A 16,339-nucleotide genomic window follows, 5' to 3' on the forward strand; every position below is an offset into this window, starting at 1 on the left:
ATATTTACCATCTCATTTGATTCTCCTAACAGCCTGTGAGGTGGGTGCAGTTTTATTATTCCCACTTTACAGGTAAGAAAACTGGAACTTAGTGCTGACTTCAATAAACTGACCACTGAACACTGAGAAAATACAAATGTTTTGCATCAAAAATTAAAGAATTCATGACGTCCAAAAAAAAAAAAAATCCCAAACTTGCTTGAATTGGCATCTGCCAAATGACCCTCACTAAATCATTAAGTGGGTTTTTAGGTTGGGTGGTATTTTCTGGCTTAGGAAAGGTGGGGAGCTAGAAGATAAGACAGACAAACTTTCCAGCTACAGAATGGACACAATCTGCTGTAACATCTGGAATTCTATGGGGTTCAAAGTTATAACAACAATGGTGATGATGGCACTAAGATTAAGATTAATTCAATTCTTACTAAGTGACAGGCACCATTCTATGTTCGTTAAATATATCCAACAATCCTGTTAATTTCACAGATGAGCAAAACAAGACACAGAAAAGCTAAGTGACTTGCCCAGGATCACACCATCTTGTTCCCTGCTCACAGAGGAGGATGTGGGACTGAAGGTGCCAAGCTCCTATGAGGTGTGCCTGGTCAGTGACGGAAATCTGACATGGAGGCAGCCACCACAGGAACCCGGATCACATTTCCAATGTTGCCATTTAAGCAACAGTCTCCACACTCTTCCAGCCAAAACATCAATCATCGCTCAGGTTCCAAGTAATCAGGAGCATCAGCTGAGACTCCAAACAACCAGTTTCTTTTCAGACTGTCTCCACGAAGATTGGGGAGGAGGGGAGAGATCTCGGCTTTCTAGATTTGCCGATTTGCCTGGAACTGCCTTCAACCAATTTAAGAGAAATTAGAGAGGAAATGTGCAAATTAAAGATGCATGTGGCACTGATGAGTGCTATTCAGTAATCTAGCAGAAAGTGAGGTGGGAGGCAGAAGTTGTAGTCAATGATCAGAACTAAAGCCTTAAGAAAAAAGAAATATAAATTAAAAAAATGGTGTAAAGTACTCCTACCTTCTTTTTCCTTTTTTTTTTCTCTTTCCAACTGCTCATATTTTATTTATTTTTTTTATTTATTTTTTTGGGGGATTGGTAAAGCTCTTTATTTTTTTATTTTTTTTATATATGAAATTTATTGTCAAATTGGTTTCCATACAACACCCAGTGAAACTGCTCATATTTTAGAACTGTATGAGCCAGCTTTTACATACTGATCAATCTTTTTAAGTTTATACATTCTTTTCTTAAGAAACAAAGATCAGGTTGAACTCCGAGGCAAAAAGGAAAAATAACATGACGAATGCATGCAATCTTCATGGGCAAGGGTAGGGCAACTTTCAAAGGTGCCTTCAAATTTGTTCACCATCTTTTCCTGCCTCTAATTTTCACTGAATAACCTAAGACCGCCTTCAGATCCTAGGAGTCCAACAGAAAACCCAATTTAACAGCAAGTTCTAGGGTATTCCATATAATCTCACCTTCAGGAAAAGTCCCCAAACTGGGAGATGGGACTCTAGTGACCAACCACAGTTAAGTGACCTTTCAACCCCTTGATTCTCCCACACTCTAACAATCCTGGCCTAAGTACTTACTCACTGTGGGCTTTGGGTACTTCACCTTCCTCCTCTGTAAAACAGGGAAGATAATACCTTCTTCATCAGGTTGGTGGGAAAATTAAATGAATAGCACTTATTAATTAAATGAAAAGCACTTAGAACAGTGCCTGGCACACAGTAAGTGCTCAAATAGCATAAGCTATTATTACTACCAGAATTTGCAAACAAACAAAAAACACTACAAAGGCACCTGCAGACAGGAGGCTTCTGATGTACCAGTAATGTTTTGTTGCTTTAAAAACCATCTAAAATCAGAACTGTCAATACAAAAAATTAAAAAGGTTTTGTAAACGGGGAGGAAAAGCCATCCATAATCATGCCACCTGTTGGTGAGTTTCAGGGTAAGCTACATCTCTGAGCCTGGGTTCCACCACTGCTCCGTTTCCCTCTAAAACGATGCCTCCCCTCCTGCTGCGGTTCTTAACCAGCGTTTCATGGGCAGAATTACAGGCGGGTCCGTGAGCCCTCTGAAACTGTACAGGAACTGGGTGAGGCTGCGGCTCTGGGCATTTTTTAAGGGGAAGGGCTCCACAGCTTTTCTCAGGCTACAATAAATTATCCAGGTAGGAGCAACTTGCTTTATAGGGTTAAGCTCAGGGGATGTCGACTGAGCAATTCATTTTACGGAAGCTGCACCAATAAACCTGAACACCTGGGCTGTTAACCAGCTATCTCAATAGCAGAGAGGCCCGGCACGGAGAGGGGCGAGAGCCCGACAGGCAGCGCACTGCACTGCGCCCCTTACCCCTTACATACGGTCCTGTGAACTTCACCGCGGAAAAACTCACGGGCTCCACAGACGAGACCCAGGTTTGGCGAGTTTAACTTTCCCTCCCTTCCCCCAACTCGCGTTCCCTTCCAAGAACAAACGCAAAGGAAATTGGCAACGCTCCGTCTAGGGTTTCACTCCTGCCCTCGGCTGACACTTAAACCACTTCTCCCAGGGAAGTTAATTAAAAGCACAATTAATCCGCACAAAAATCCAAAACATACCCCAAAGCTCAAGAGCTCCTGAAGTTAGAAGATTGAGGGCTCCTCTGCTGATTGTGACCTTCTGCCCGTCACTGGGTCTCAGGGGTAGGCAGGGGATACGACCGGGAAGAGGCATAGGGTCTGACGCCAGCCACCTTCTCCGCGTCTATGCTTACCGCCACCAGTGAGGACGGGCTTGGTTGGAGACAGCCAGGTATGCAGGTAGGTGTGGGCAAGTGTACGAACACCGAGCCGCGGCGGATTAAAGTTCAAGCCCGTTCGCACACCGCTTCCCCTTCCCCGGCCGGCGTTCTCACGCACGGCCCAGGCGGCCACTCCCCGGGGAAAGCCTGGGCGCTCGACGGTCCCCCCTCTTTGGAATGGGCTCCTCCAAAACCCTAGTAAGCCCTCGTGACTTCCACTGCCCCCCACCCCCAGCCTCCAACCCTTGAAAAGCATGAACCTCCCTCGACTCTCCTAGGCGGGCGCAGAAAACCCCCAGGAAAAAGAAATGGAGGGGCCAGCGGAAAGCGGGGTGTCGCCGAGGGCAGGTGGCTCAGGGCGCGCAGCAGGCAGCGTACGTACCCAGCGCGAGCAAGGCGAGCTGTCCAGCCGAGGGGACCATCTTACGGGCGGCGGGCAGCAGGCGCTCCAGCCTCCTGCCCTACCTGCGGTGCCCGAGTGGCGAAGCGGCGCCGCGCTGCGGGGGAAAAAGGCGCCGGCGAGGCAAGGCCAGCCCCCGGCGCGGGCGGGCGGAGGCAGGACCGAACGCTCTCTGCTGCACTCACCCTGACGCGCGGCCGGCCGGGCGGAAATGGGAAGGCGGTTACCGTCACCTCTCCGCCACTCGGGGACCGGGCCACTGCGGACCACCCTCCCTCCCCGATGGGGGTGCCCCCCTACGGCCACAGCGGGTGGGGGTTTGGGGCTGGGGGCGGGGACGCCGCGCGCACAGTGCAGGTCGCGGGCGGCGGGCGGGGCGGGGCGAGCGGGGAATCTCGGAACCCCGCCGCGCTAGCCGGGCACCCAGGCGGAGGGAAAGGCAGGAAGCGCCCGACTTCAGACACCACCCTCAGACTAGCAGCGCAGTGCGGCCGCGGCGGGGCTCGAGCGTCCGGGCGCGGTGGTCGCTTCCAGGCTCTGCGCGGGGGAGCGGAGCCGCCCGGGCGTCCGGCACCTGCGCGGACGGCCGCTGCGGGGGGCTCTCCCCGCTGGGACTGCAGACGCGCCCCGGAACGGGACCTGAGAGCCTCGCCCGCCGCCTGCCAAAGACTTGGCCAGAGGAAAGGGCTCCCCAGTATCCAGCAAAGAATTTGTTAAACCAGGTTTCCAACCTGCACCCCTATCCCAGCTGAGAATTCTTGATTCTAGGGATGCCGGCCAGGGCACAGCCACCCCAAGTTGTCAGGCGGCGTTGTTGAGATCAGCGAGCTTCCGCACATCTGGCCTGGGATTAATAATGAAGATGGGTCTCTAAGGGGCACCTGGTTATCCACCATTATTACTACCATTCAGGCCGCCCCCCACCCCGACCCCGCCACAGGCAGCCGGGGCCAAGAACAGGGTAGCTAGCATGCAGCCTGGTGGGCCCAGAGAGAGGGATGTATGGGCTGGAGCCACCTGGGTGTCCCTTTCAGGATTTGTGGCCTGGAGCTCGCCCCCAGTGCTGGAATTTGGGGAAGTGGAGAGGGAAGACATTCTGGGTAGAGAATGGACGACCCATAGGTTTCTTGGGGACCATCCATAAGTTCCCTTAGGACCGTCCATAGGGGACAGTATGCTCCCAGGAGGCAGTGACCCATTCTATACCAGATGCCCCAAGCTGAGGGACACTCTTCTCCTGGCCCCGCCAGACTAGGAGGAGATACACCCACTTTCCTTGGAGGATGGGGATGGGGGGAGTCTCCTGATGTTTTCTTGGCCTAAAACTCGGACTCTCAGGTTTGACTTTTGTTAAGTTTGTTTCATATGAGCTGAGGGGCCTAATTCTGAAAAGGAAGCATCAGGCCATTGGCCTTGACATTTGGCAGCAAATACCAGTGTAGAAAGGGATTTTGAAAACAGTGTGAATTTACTTTGAGAAGCCATTCCTTTCAATACATTTGTCAGAGGATACCTTGCTGTTCTCTCAACCTTTAATAATCTGCAGTGAGGGTTGTGTGCTAAGTCCTGGAGTGTACCTTTTCCTGTATCCATACCATGCTTGTACAGGGTGAATGCACACAGACTCTCTCTTTAGTAAGTGGTTCCTGACTCCCTGATTCAGTGTTCACCTCTTTAGGCTGGTGTTAACCTATTTTGATGGCTTTTCCATCTCCTTCCTAGACTGGCCTGCCTTGGTTACAGGAGGGAAGAAATCCATTTTCAATGGCCTTCTCCTGTTCTCCAGGACCCCCAGCTAGGACTGGAGAATGGACCTATCGCCCCGTTTCCTGCTAGAATGCACACATCAAGTTCACTGTGGCTGAGAGCTAGCTGTCCAGGCTGGCAAGAGTGGGTTGAGCAGTCTCCCCTTCTCTTTCTCCTGCCCACACACAAAGTCGTAGGTGGGGGGAAGTAGCAGCAGAATCAAACCAATGAGCTTATCCCCTTCAGGTCTGTAAAATCTTTTTAATCAAGAGATAATTTGATATCTTGTAAACTAAAGAGTACTCAAATCAAAGTACATCGAATGCTTTGGAATCATTAATTCTCCACCAACATGTTCAGGAGCCAGCCCACATGTGCAGTTTTATAAACCTTCCAACTCATTCAAGTCAAACAGATAATCAACATTTTCTTAAAAAAACATCTGTAGCATTTCTTGGTAAACTGAGTTGAGGTAGTTTTTGAACACTTATTTATAGAAGTAGGAGGAAACCCAATATCCTAAAATGTGAACATTCTGCCTTTGGCATCTTCCACATCTCATTGAATCCTCATAGCAACCCTTATGAGGTAGAGTCCATCTTCCTTTTATTTGAAAATAATTGAGACCCAGAGAACTTAGAAAATAACCAGAGTTCCAAAGCCTGCGAGAACCTGATTTTGAAAGCAAAACGAGCTGGTTCAAGGCTGATATGTTGGCTTCTATGCTTTGCTGCCTCAGTTACCACATTTTTAATAAGGATAATACTGAACTCACTGGGCTGATGTGGGGACTAGATGCAAGAATTTATTTGCATGTGTAGCACAGTATTTATGAAAAAATATAGCTATTGTTTAAAGAAAATCTCTCTCAGTGGACATATTTTCTTCTCTCTCAATTTCCTACCATTACCTTTATCACTTTCGTATCAGTTCCTTTGCTCATGCCTGTTCGTGTGTGTGTGTGTGTGTGTGTGTGTGTGTGTGTGCGCGCGCGCACCTTCCTATGGGGAGAGTTTCATAGGCTCATTGGGAGCCATGGATTTAGTTTCTCAGCCTGTGGTATAAGAGGAAAGAGGGGGGAAAATTACAGAATGCTGTTTAGAGCCAAGAAATCATTTTTTTTAAAGGGTGGTGTGCTCTTTTTGTGTTTTAGCCGTATGGAATACGTTGCTGTCTGAGCTGCATGAAGTTTTAGCTGTGGCCCCTAAAGCTCTGCGGAGATGTGAGTGTGTTCCTTCACGTATAGGCGCTGCAGCTCCCTCACCAGGCCACCTGGTTTCTGTGTGCATGTGGGGCCTGGTGACTGCGTGGCCTTCCCACCAGGAATATGCCTGGGCTGCCTTTGTACACCCTTGCTTCAAGGACAGTCCCTTCTGTACTAAGCCAGTGACAGCCTCTCCTCCCTGTGCAAACAAGAGAACTATGTTATGTTCTACTCAGAAGCTGGTAAAATCCCAGTCACTTTTCCCCTTCCTTCTACATACTTATTACAGAGTGTATGGTTTAAAGAGTCCCCTTCTTCACTGTAATCAGCCTCCCCCTCCTTCCTGATTCATCTGGGAAGTGATTATGGGGCCATAAGCACCAGAGTCTTCCCTGAATGATTCAAACCAGCTAAGCTCGCTGTTGAGCTCGGCAGTTACCCAAGATATTAGGGAGTAAATGGCCTGGACACTCATGGGGAGGAAGCACGGCTCTGGGCCACAGCACTGAATGGACTGCGATTCCTACAGACAAGCTTCAGAGAGCAATGACCAGAGTTGGTTTCGGGTGGCAGCTGCAGATGGAGTGCTCTGAGGGAAAACAGGAAGGGGTGCCTGGCCCAATAGGATGGCAAAAGTCAAATGTCATCTGTGTATGAGAGAGAGGGAGAGAGAGAGAAAGAAAGGTTTTATAAAGAACTCTGGAGAACTGTGTTTAGACAGGAGATTTGACTGTGCGGAGGGATTTAGGAACAGAAATCTAGTCCAATGTAAGGTATTGTCCAAGTATCAGCCCCCTCTGCAGCCTCAGCTATCAGTGTCCTCCTTACCTGTAGCCAAAAGAAAAAATAGGAAACTTTGTGCTGAATCATTTTTACAGTTTTCATCAGCATAATGGGTGGGGTGTGAAGCCCTGAGAGGCATTTGCTTCATCCTCAGCTACCTGGGTGATTTTCATGGCCAATGTTCTCCAGAGACTGATCTGACCTTCTGCTTAATGTCTTCCACCCTCCAGCTCTCAAGCCTACTTCCGGAATGCACACTGAAATTATATATTGAGCTTGGCTCTGTCCTCCACAAGGGATATCACAGCATGGCTCTAATGCCCAGTCATGAAGTCTGGAGGTTGATGGCTCTACATGTGGTCTAAGCAGCTCCAGGACATTAAGGCATGGGTCAGAGTTTCTGAGACAGAGTTACCAGCTGGCTGCTACAACTAAAGACATTCATTTGCTCATATAGTTTGTGAACTGCCTAGCTGACCAGGATGCAGTAGAGGTACCCAGAGGATGCAGCTCAGCTGATGTCCAACCATTCCAGCTAGCACGCTTGGAGGCAGAAGAGCTATGCCCTCGATCCTGTCTTTGCTGCCCTTGCCCCAACAGCCACAGCTTTCTGAGAAGAAGATTGGCCCCAGAATTCTCAGGAGTTGGAGGGAAAAGTCCTAAATTAAACACCTAGAAATCCTTAGGCAAGCAAAACTAACAATTTTGATGGAAATAGGGTAGTGATGATCCAGAAAAGCAACAGGGAGGCAGCGAAAAGGAAGCATAAAGAACTGAGCAAGGAGAAATCAAAGAAAGAGAGGTACAAAGAGGAGTGGGTAATTTAGTTTTCAGTGATGGCTCAATCTGCCTGATAAACTCAAGAAACTCTCCTTAAGCTCAGAGGAAAAGGACAAAAGAAATTGTGAGAGATAAAAGTTGAGACAGAGAAAAGACAAAGGCAAGATATTAAAAATCTTTTCATAGGGGCGCCTGGGTGGCGCAGTCGGTTAAGCGTCCGACTTCAGCCAGGTCACGATCTCGCGGTCTGAGAGTTCGAGCCCCGCGTCGGGCTCTGGGCTGATGGCTCGGAGCCTGGAGCCTGTTTCCAATTCTGTGTCTCCCTCTCTCTCTCTGCCCCTCCCCCGTTCATGCTCTGTCTCTCTCTGTCCCAAAAATAAATAAAAAACGTTGAAAAAAAAATAAAAAAAAAAAAAAAAAAAAAGAAAAATCTTTTCATAACAAGGAGAAACTGTTCTTGTACCCTACATCGGAGGAGTCAGTGACGCCAGGAGGGGTTATACATCCCATAGGTCTATAAGGTGGAGGGGACTTTGTCTAAAGGGCCTATGAAAAGTACAAGGACAGACTTCCACTCTGTGACAGGCATTTAAACCCTCACATTGAACTTCTCATCCTGCCTTTCTTCCAAACTCCCATTGAAACAGCCAAAGGAAAATAATGATAGGGGAAAATCTGTCATTCTTCAAAACTGAAGAAGGATTACACCCACATACCAGACATTTCAAGGAATTTCTGTGAGACTTAATGCAGATGAAACCAGTTTGAGAGAAGGGTTTGACAACCTTCAATTCCCCTCACAGAAAAGAACCGCCTCTCCAGGGAGGGACCCCCACCAGGACCCAGTGATGCTCCCAGAGTTGGTGGTGACAAGGGCTGTGGGCAAAAATTAATCCCAGAAAAGTCAGGAGGGGCAAATCTCCTTCGTCTTGAAGCATGCAGGATTGCCCAGGTATGGGGGTGCACACAGGACAAGGGTCCCACTGGGGGCTCACATTTGATGCCTAGCACAGAGAGAACATTGCCAAGGAGCTAGCTTGATGTGGTTACGTGCAGGGAAAAGAAACTCTTTAATATGAAGGCGAAACTGCTCTTTTGAGAGTCTCCACAGACAACTGGCTCTTAATTGTTTTCTTTCGTCCATTCATTCATGACAAGCCTGCTATGTTCCAGGCACTGAGTTAGGCACTAGGGATTCAACAATGGACAAGTAGAGTGTTCTCTGTTTTGTGAAGTCACTCAAAAGAATTCATCTTACCTCAGAAAGAAAAAAAAAATCATCTTTGCATTTGCTACATAAATGCCAAAGACCACAAAGCAATATGCATGGAATTTTGAGGGGAGAGGACTGTGACACAAATTTGTTTCTTATCAAGATATCTTAGACAAGCAGCTCTAAAAAACATAAACTATTCAGATACCACCCAACTGAGAAAAAAAAAAAAAAAAGACTCTACATAAAAGTGTTCCAGAAAAGCAAATAAACTCAACAATGTAAGAGAAATAGTGTAAAAGAAATGGCGGTGAGTGATGGAAACAATAGAACTTAATGAATGAACCTTATGCCTGATTTTGAATACATTGTGGCATTCCTGTGGATGCCAGAAGGATGCACATTTTCCTTCCCTTCCTACTAAGAGAATCCCAATTTTGTGTGATCACAACATGCCCTGACCCAGAGGGTGAAGCAAGACAACTCATTGCTCATTGTTGACGTTTGGCCGAGGGCTGGGTATGTGACTGAGTTCTGACCAATGAAATGTCAGGGAAAGTCTCCTGTCAGGCTTCTGGGGGAAGAATTGCTTCCTGATATAGACGGGTAGTGAGGTGGCCTGACCTTTCTTCCTCCCTTGAAGATGGTTGTCTAGGGATGAAATATCTGGAGTATGACATCAACCTTGTGACCACGAGGAGAAGGCCAAGAGAATCTGAGAGAGGCCCACATAGCACCTTGACATTTAAGAGCTACTGAACCAACATGGACCTGCCTCCCTCCACCCTCCTTTCTGTATGGTGTAATTAAATGCCCTTAATGTCAAAGCCACTGTTAGGTACTTTGATATGTGAAGCTGACGGTATGGTTGGAAATTTAATAAAATTATAGAAGATAATTCTTGAAAGAACACATATATGCATTGGTTAGGATTTAGAGTTAAGTAATCATAATCATCTAAATCTAAAGGCCCAGGTTATTATAGACACTTGGAGGACAGGATGGCATAGGAGAAGGGAAAGCAAAAATGTGCTTATTTTGTCCTTTTTCCTCGAAGAGCTGCTGTAAAATCCTTTTGTTTGATAGAGACATCAAATCACTAAACATTTTTAAAAGTAACCAGTAACAGAACAAAAATTGAACATGTAACATTCAAATTTCTAGAGGAAAAAGGGAGTGGAGGGAGAGAGGGGGAGACAGAGGGAGGGAGGGAGATTGAGTTAGCAAGAAATGTGAAAAACAGAAAGCACATATATGATCAGATGGTATTAAGCAAGCATAAATGTATCTGTATTCCCATTAAACATTAATAACTTTAACTGACCTTTTAAAAGACAAAATCTAACTAGAAGCTTTTAAGAAACAGACTCAACAGTGATACAAAAAGCAAAAACGGGTGCTTGGGTGGCTTAGTAGGTTAAGCATCCAACTTTGGCTCAGGTCATGATCTCATGGTTGATGGGTTCGAGCCGCACACCAGGCTCTGTGCTGACAGTGTGGATCCTGCTTGGGATTCTTCTCCCTCTCTCTCTGCCCCTGTCCCACTCTCCCTTTCTCTCTCTCAAAATAAATAAATAAACTTAAAAAAAAAAAAAAGCTAAAACAATTGTCCTGTAAGTGCAGACCAAAAGAAATCTGATGAGGCAATATAATTATGAGAAAACTAAAATTTGTAGGATAAAAAAAAGAGGAATTAGATTACAAACCAGATCATTTTGGTCAAAACTATTAGAAATATAAGGAGATAAGAAGGACTGAAGAGACAAATTATAGTCCATGTGTGGCAGAATGTCACGTTAATGGCCCCCCAGTGAAGCATATTTCCTGTCACCCATGGCTTTGTGTAGTCCCCTCCCATACTGAATCCGGGTTGAGCCATGCATCTTGCTTAGTTCAGTGGGACTTCAGTGAACAAGAAGGATGGTACAAGCAAATAGTTACAAACACTTTTGTGCATTACAGCTTGCTTTCTGCCGTCATGGGTAGAAGCCCCATCTAGTCTACCAGAGGATGGGAAGCCACGTGGGGCAGAAAGAAGCCACCATTCCTTAACCTAGCCATGTCTGGTCCACCAGTTGAATTCAGTTGGAAGAGTGAACCCAGCCAACTCACAGAGTCATGAAAAATAATCAAATGTCATTGTTTTAAACTATAAATTTTGGGTTTGTTTGTAGCAATAGATAATAGTTTGTTATGTAGCAATAGATAATGGATATGCTTTTTGAAATCTGAGCATTTCTTTCTATCTGTGGCACCTCAAAAGGGTAAAAATTAAGTAAAGTTGTGATGAATTTGAATAATTTATCTAATACAATTAATTTCATATATACAAATCAAGATGTTCTCTTCTGCAAATATAAACACATTCCTTTCAAATATTCATAGAAGATGTTTAAGGAACGATTGTATGCTGACCCTCAAATGAAACCTTAAAAAATTCTAAGAAGAAAAAACTGTTTAGGCTACAGTCACTAACTACAATACAATTAAATTAGAACTTAATAACAAAGGACAACTTAAATGTACAATCACTTGGAAATAAAATTTTGGCTTCCTAAATTACTCTTGGATCTAAGAGAAAAATTAAAATTATGCAATGAAGTAATTAATGAAAACATTTGGGGATTCAGCCAAAGCTGTGCAAAGAAACATTTGTAGCCACAAATTTTCTTTTATTATTAAGAAATAATAGACAATGAAGTACCAATTTAACTGAAGTAGAAATTAAAAAAAGAAAACTCTAAGGAAAGCAGAAATACGAGGTCACACAATTAAGGCACAAATTAATGAATTAGGAAAAGCAAAAAATCAGAGAATAAATGCGAGAACATTTTTGAGAAGAATGGTAAAAGTATGGCAAAAAGAGGAAAACTTTACAGCATTGGGAATGAGAAGTAGGATAGAACATATGTAGTAAAGATCTTTAAATTATAAGAAAATAGTATGTATGACTCAATGAGTTTGAAAAATCTCATTAAAACTATTAACTTTTCTAGGAAAATATAATTGCCAAATTGGCTTAAGAAGAAGTAGAAATTTGAAAAGACTAATAATCAGAGAAGAAATGGAAAAGTTGTTAAACAGTTACTCTGTAAAAGATGCCTTCTCCACAGTTATAAAGTATATTTCTTTTAGCCCTCGAGGAATTTAATGTCCTTGCTATATAAAAGTTCTAGAACATAAAAGAGGATAAAAAGTATCCCAATTCAGTCTTTTAAACTAAAATAACCCTGATATCCCAAACTAACAAAAGTGAAAAAATAAATAAAAAAGGGGGGAAGGAGCCCAAACTAAAGACCAATCTGACTTAAAAGCACAGATGAAAAAAAGTAAAATACAATGTTAGCAAATCAAATCCAAAATGTTATTTAAAACAATTTACTATGACTAAGTAGAGTTTGCTCTGGTAATTCAGGTAATATTTTATCAACGTAAATAATTACATTTTAAGTTGAGATGTAATGGGCATATAACATTAATCTTACCTGTACAACATAATGATTCAATATTTGTATATACTGCAAAATGATCACCATAAGTCTAGATAAATGCATCCCACGTGTAATTACACTTTTTCCATATTTTATTTATTTCTAAATGTTTATGTATTTATTATTTTGAGAGAGAGAGTGAGAGAGTGCACGCAAGCAGGGGAGGGGCAGAGAGAGAGGGAGAGAGAATCCCAGGAAGGCTCTGTGCTGTCATCAAAGAGCCCAGGGTGGGGCTCAAATTCACGAACTGTGAGATCATGACCTGCGCCAAAATCAAGAGTCAGACATTTAACCTACTCAGCTACCTAGGTGCCCTTTTTTTCACATTTTAATTTTTTTAACGTTTATTTCTGAGAGAGAGAGACAGACACAGAGAGAGAGACAGCGCGATCAGGGGAGAGGCAGAGAGAGGGAGACACAGAATCGGAAGCAGGCTCCAGGCTCCGAGCTGTCAGCACAGAGCCTAAATGGGGCTCAAACCCACAAACCGTGAGATCATGACCTGAGCCCAAGTCGGACACCCAACCGACTGAACCACCCAAGTGCACCCCCACTTTTTCACATTTTAAAATCAAAGATAAAATATAATTATCTCTATAGTTGTGGGAAAAGTTCTTAGTTACCTAGAAATAGGCTACTTCATTAACATAAGGAAATCCTGTGTCAAATCAGCATGCATAAAATCCTTCATCTGAAAACATTAGAAGCATTCCCATTAGCAGGCAGGAAGCAAACAAGAATGCTAATTAACATTCTGCATACAATTTGATTTGGTAGTGAAGAACTTTAAGGTTTTTGGAACTCGTTAACTTTCCCAATTCTTTCTGCACTGATTTGCAATAATACCTTCACCATACCACAAATCTGTTATGTTCTTGGTCCCGCCCATCCCAGGCTTTATACTCTGTATTACTAATTTGTCTATCTCTGTCCCCTAATTTACACTGTTTTGCATTATTTTAACTTCATAATATGTTCTTATGTGTATTTTAAACCACACACACACACACACACACACACACGAAGGTACCCAAAGTGTCCTACAGAAAAGTTTAACAAATTAACACTCCAACCAGCTGTGTGGTAGGCAGTTTCCTGTATTAGGTATTTTTCCCCAAGTCAAGATAATATAAATCATAGGTTTGGGGGTCACATATACCTTGGAGAATCTAATGAAAACTATGAAGTGTCTTCCCCACCATCCCCAGACAGCTCTGTCTGTATCTGTATCCTTATCTGCTTCTATCTACATTTATATACCAAATTGTGCATATTATTATATGCATTTACAGACCCTGAAGCTTATGCATGGACTCCAGGTTAACAGCAACTGAAATATTCATTTATACTTATTCCAACACCTTTTACATTTAATTCTTAAATCCAATTGACATGCTTCGAGGGATTCTTTACAATACATTCCTAACAAATGTACAGTATGATCCAAACACACAGAGAGAAACAGAAAGAGGCTATAGAGATACCGAAACGTCTGACCCTTGTGTCTGGGTGGTTAAAGTGAGGGATTCTCTGTCTATTCTCTGTACTTCTGATTTAAGTATTCCACAATGAAGAAACTGATTTCTTTCAGAAAGAAAGGCAGTGAGGGGCAGTGTGGTGGATTTCAGAGTTGCCGAGAAAGAGCCACTTTTCACGGTAGAGGTGACCATGGGTGGGTCTGGAGAGATGAAGTTTGAACACCAACTGTTTGCGCTGCTGCCCCAGCAGGGGCAGGAATGGGCCCCATCTCACTCTCGAGACACAGGGCCTCAGTGTGTGCCCGGCCTGTGATGGGCCGATACCGCGCTCCTCGAACAAGGGCCCTGTGTCTGCCACTGTCCAGCACAAAGGACAGAGGTCCCCTGTTTACTTTGGATTAGAAATGCTCAAATGAAGGACAGCAAAAACATTTGAATTTTCCTTCTTTTCAGTTTCTTACCAAAAAAAATGTGAATTGGGGACTTTTTGGCATCTTCCCTGAATAAAAATCAATCAGACTAGATTGCCGAGGGAGTCTTCAAGAGCTTCCCTTGTTTATTTTATTTTATTATTTTTTTAGGTTTATGGTATAAAAGCTAAGAAGTAGCAGTGACTGACTAGGCCCCTGAATTGTCCATTCATTTCCCAGGAAATGGGGCATTCCCAGTACCTTGGTCAGCTGGAACAAGTGACTTTTGACCTTTTGCAACAAGCCCATTACAGGCTGGAAGCACCCACAGATTCATGGCCACGCCCTGTCCTCCCTCCCTCCCGTCTAACCTCCCACACATCGGAATACTCTTTTCCTCTCGGATACTCATTCAAAGCCCCATCTCTTAGGAAATGAGACCCACAAAAGGATCAAAGTTTTATCAGGCAAAGGATTCTTTACATCGTAAAAGTCAAGGTGGTTCTACATTGAGAGACTGTGCCTGAGACTACAGGGAATAGGCTCTTGAAGGTGACGGTGACACAAATTGTATGCAGGCGTGTAGTTTCTGGGTTCAGATCCTAGCTCTGGCACTGAGGAGCCAAAGACAACTTTCTAAACCTTTCTAATTGTCCATTTTTTAACCTGCACCATGGGGATAATCCTTACACCCAGCACAGAGAGTCCTGGATGAAGCTGAAATGAGGCGATGTGTGTAAAGGGTGTGATCACAGCCGTGTTACCGCTGTGACCTGCAGCTGTTGTCACCTCGAATGGGACAGGCAGTCGCAGTATTTGCCCAATTTGGGCAGATGGGGCCAAACCGATGCGCTTGTAGCTCTGGCAAAGCACAGCTTGCATGGACAGTGGTGTTCTGCCTGACACCAGCTCCTTCTTGAGGAGCTACCATAGCATCAGTAACGGTCAAAGGGGGTGGACACCTAGGGGAGGGGCTTTTGTGCTGCACATCTGACCCTGCCCTCTGAGTCTGACGAGCTCTTCTAGCAGTGTGAGATTGAGAAGGGCCACCTGTGAGGTGAGGTGTCCCCATCAGGGGTGTGTGGTGTGCAAATGGACGGTATTGAAAGGGGAAACGCGAGACACTGGTTTACATCCACGTGATCATCCCCTGCGCTGTCGAATCTCAGCAGTCACTAATACCAGAGGCAAATGCCTGAAGGGACATTTGCTTGTCACATTCCAGATCCAGAGAGTCCCTCATTCAGTTCTTCTAGGGATGTTATTTAGAGTTGAGACCCTGAGACACCAAGCAGAATAGCTAGCTAGCCGGTGAGGTGGGCATTCCCACTTCTCTTTAGCCACTGAGTTTTTATTGGCCACCAGCAGGAACATAGAAAAAAAAGTAAGCCAGTGGATTTTAAGATAGAACTAAGATCACACAAAGAAAACTCCTAAGTGTTAAGCCATTCTATCACACACTTCTCAGAGTTCCAGTGGAAACTAGCATTTCTTCCTACCATGGGTAGATGAGCTGTTTCTAGAGCAGAAGTGATTGCTCGGACAAATAACCAGAAGGCAAAAGTCAGTAATAAGTTATCTGGAAGTCCACGTGGCAAGTGGCAAGTGGCAAGTGCAGTTTCTTTGGCTCCAGACTGACTCCAGAACCTTCTGTTGGTTCGCCTTTCCCTCCCCTCTACTCTGTTTCAGCTTGCTCTCCTGCTGCCTAACCCTGCCCCTTACCCTGCCCTGCTCTCCTCTCCCTCTTTGCCTCTTCCTCTCATTCTGCCATCTCTCACCTTCTCCCTCTGTTTACCAGCCACACAAGAAATTAAGCAGTCCAACGATTGTTTACTTCATTCAAACAAGTAAGGTTTTAGAATTTGTCCTTAGTTTCAGGAGAGTATGTTAATATTTTATCTTTTTTTTTTTTTTAAGTCTAAATTTAGTTGGCCTTTGTCCAGATGTGATTCACTTCACTTTTTCCCCTTTTAGTGGGTATGTCATTCTCAGTTAATAACAATAACAATAAAAATCCTC

At 44.6% G+C, this 16,339-nt stretch overlaps 1 protein-coding gene across 1 annotated transcript in view; it reads right to left on the minus strand.

Annotated features, from left to right (window-relative positions):
- TGFA (transforming growth factor alpha) overlaps positions 1-3,442 on the minus strand; it is a 113,342-nt gene extending 109,900 nt beyond the window's left edge. The window contains exon 1 of the mRNA XM_049651639.1: positions 3,198-3,442. Coding sequence (XP_049507596.1) covers positions 3,198-3,237 — 40 coding nt within the window. The 5' untranslated portion in view covers positions 3,238-3,442. The remainder of the gene's footprint in view (positions 1-3,197) is intronic.
- Positions 3,443-16,339: the final 12,897 nt, after the last annotated feature.

Source organism: Panthera uncia (genome assembly GCF_023721935.1).
Source record: "Panthera uncia isolate 11264 chromosome A3 unlocalized genomic scaffold, Puncia_PCG_1.0 HiC_scaffold_11, whole genome shotgun sequence".
NCBI lineage: Eukaryota > Metazoa > Chordata > Mammalia > Carnivora > Felidae > Panthera > Panthera uncia.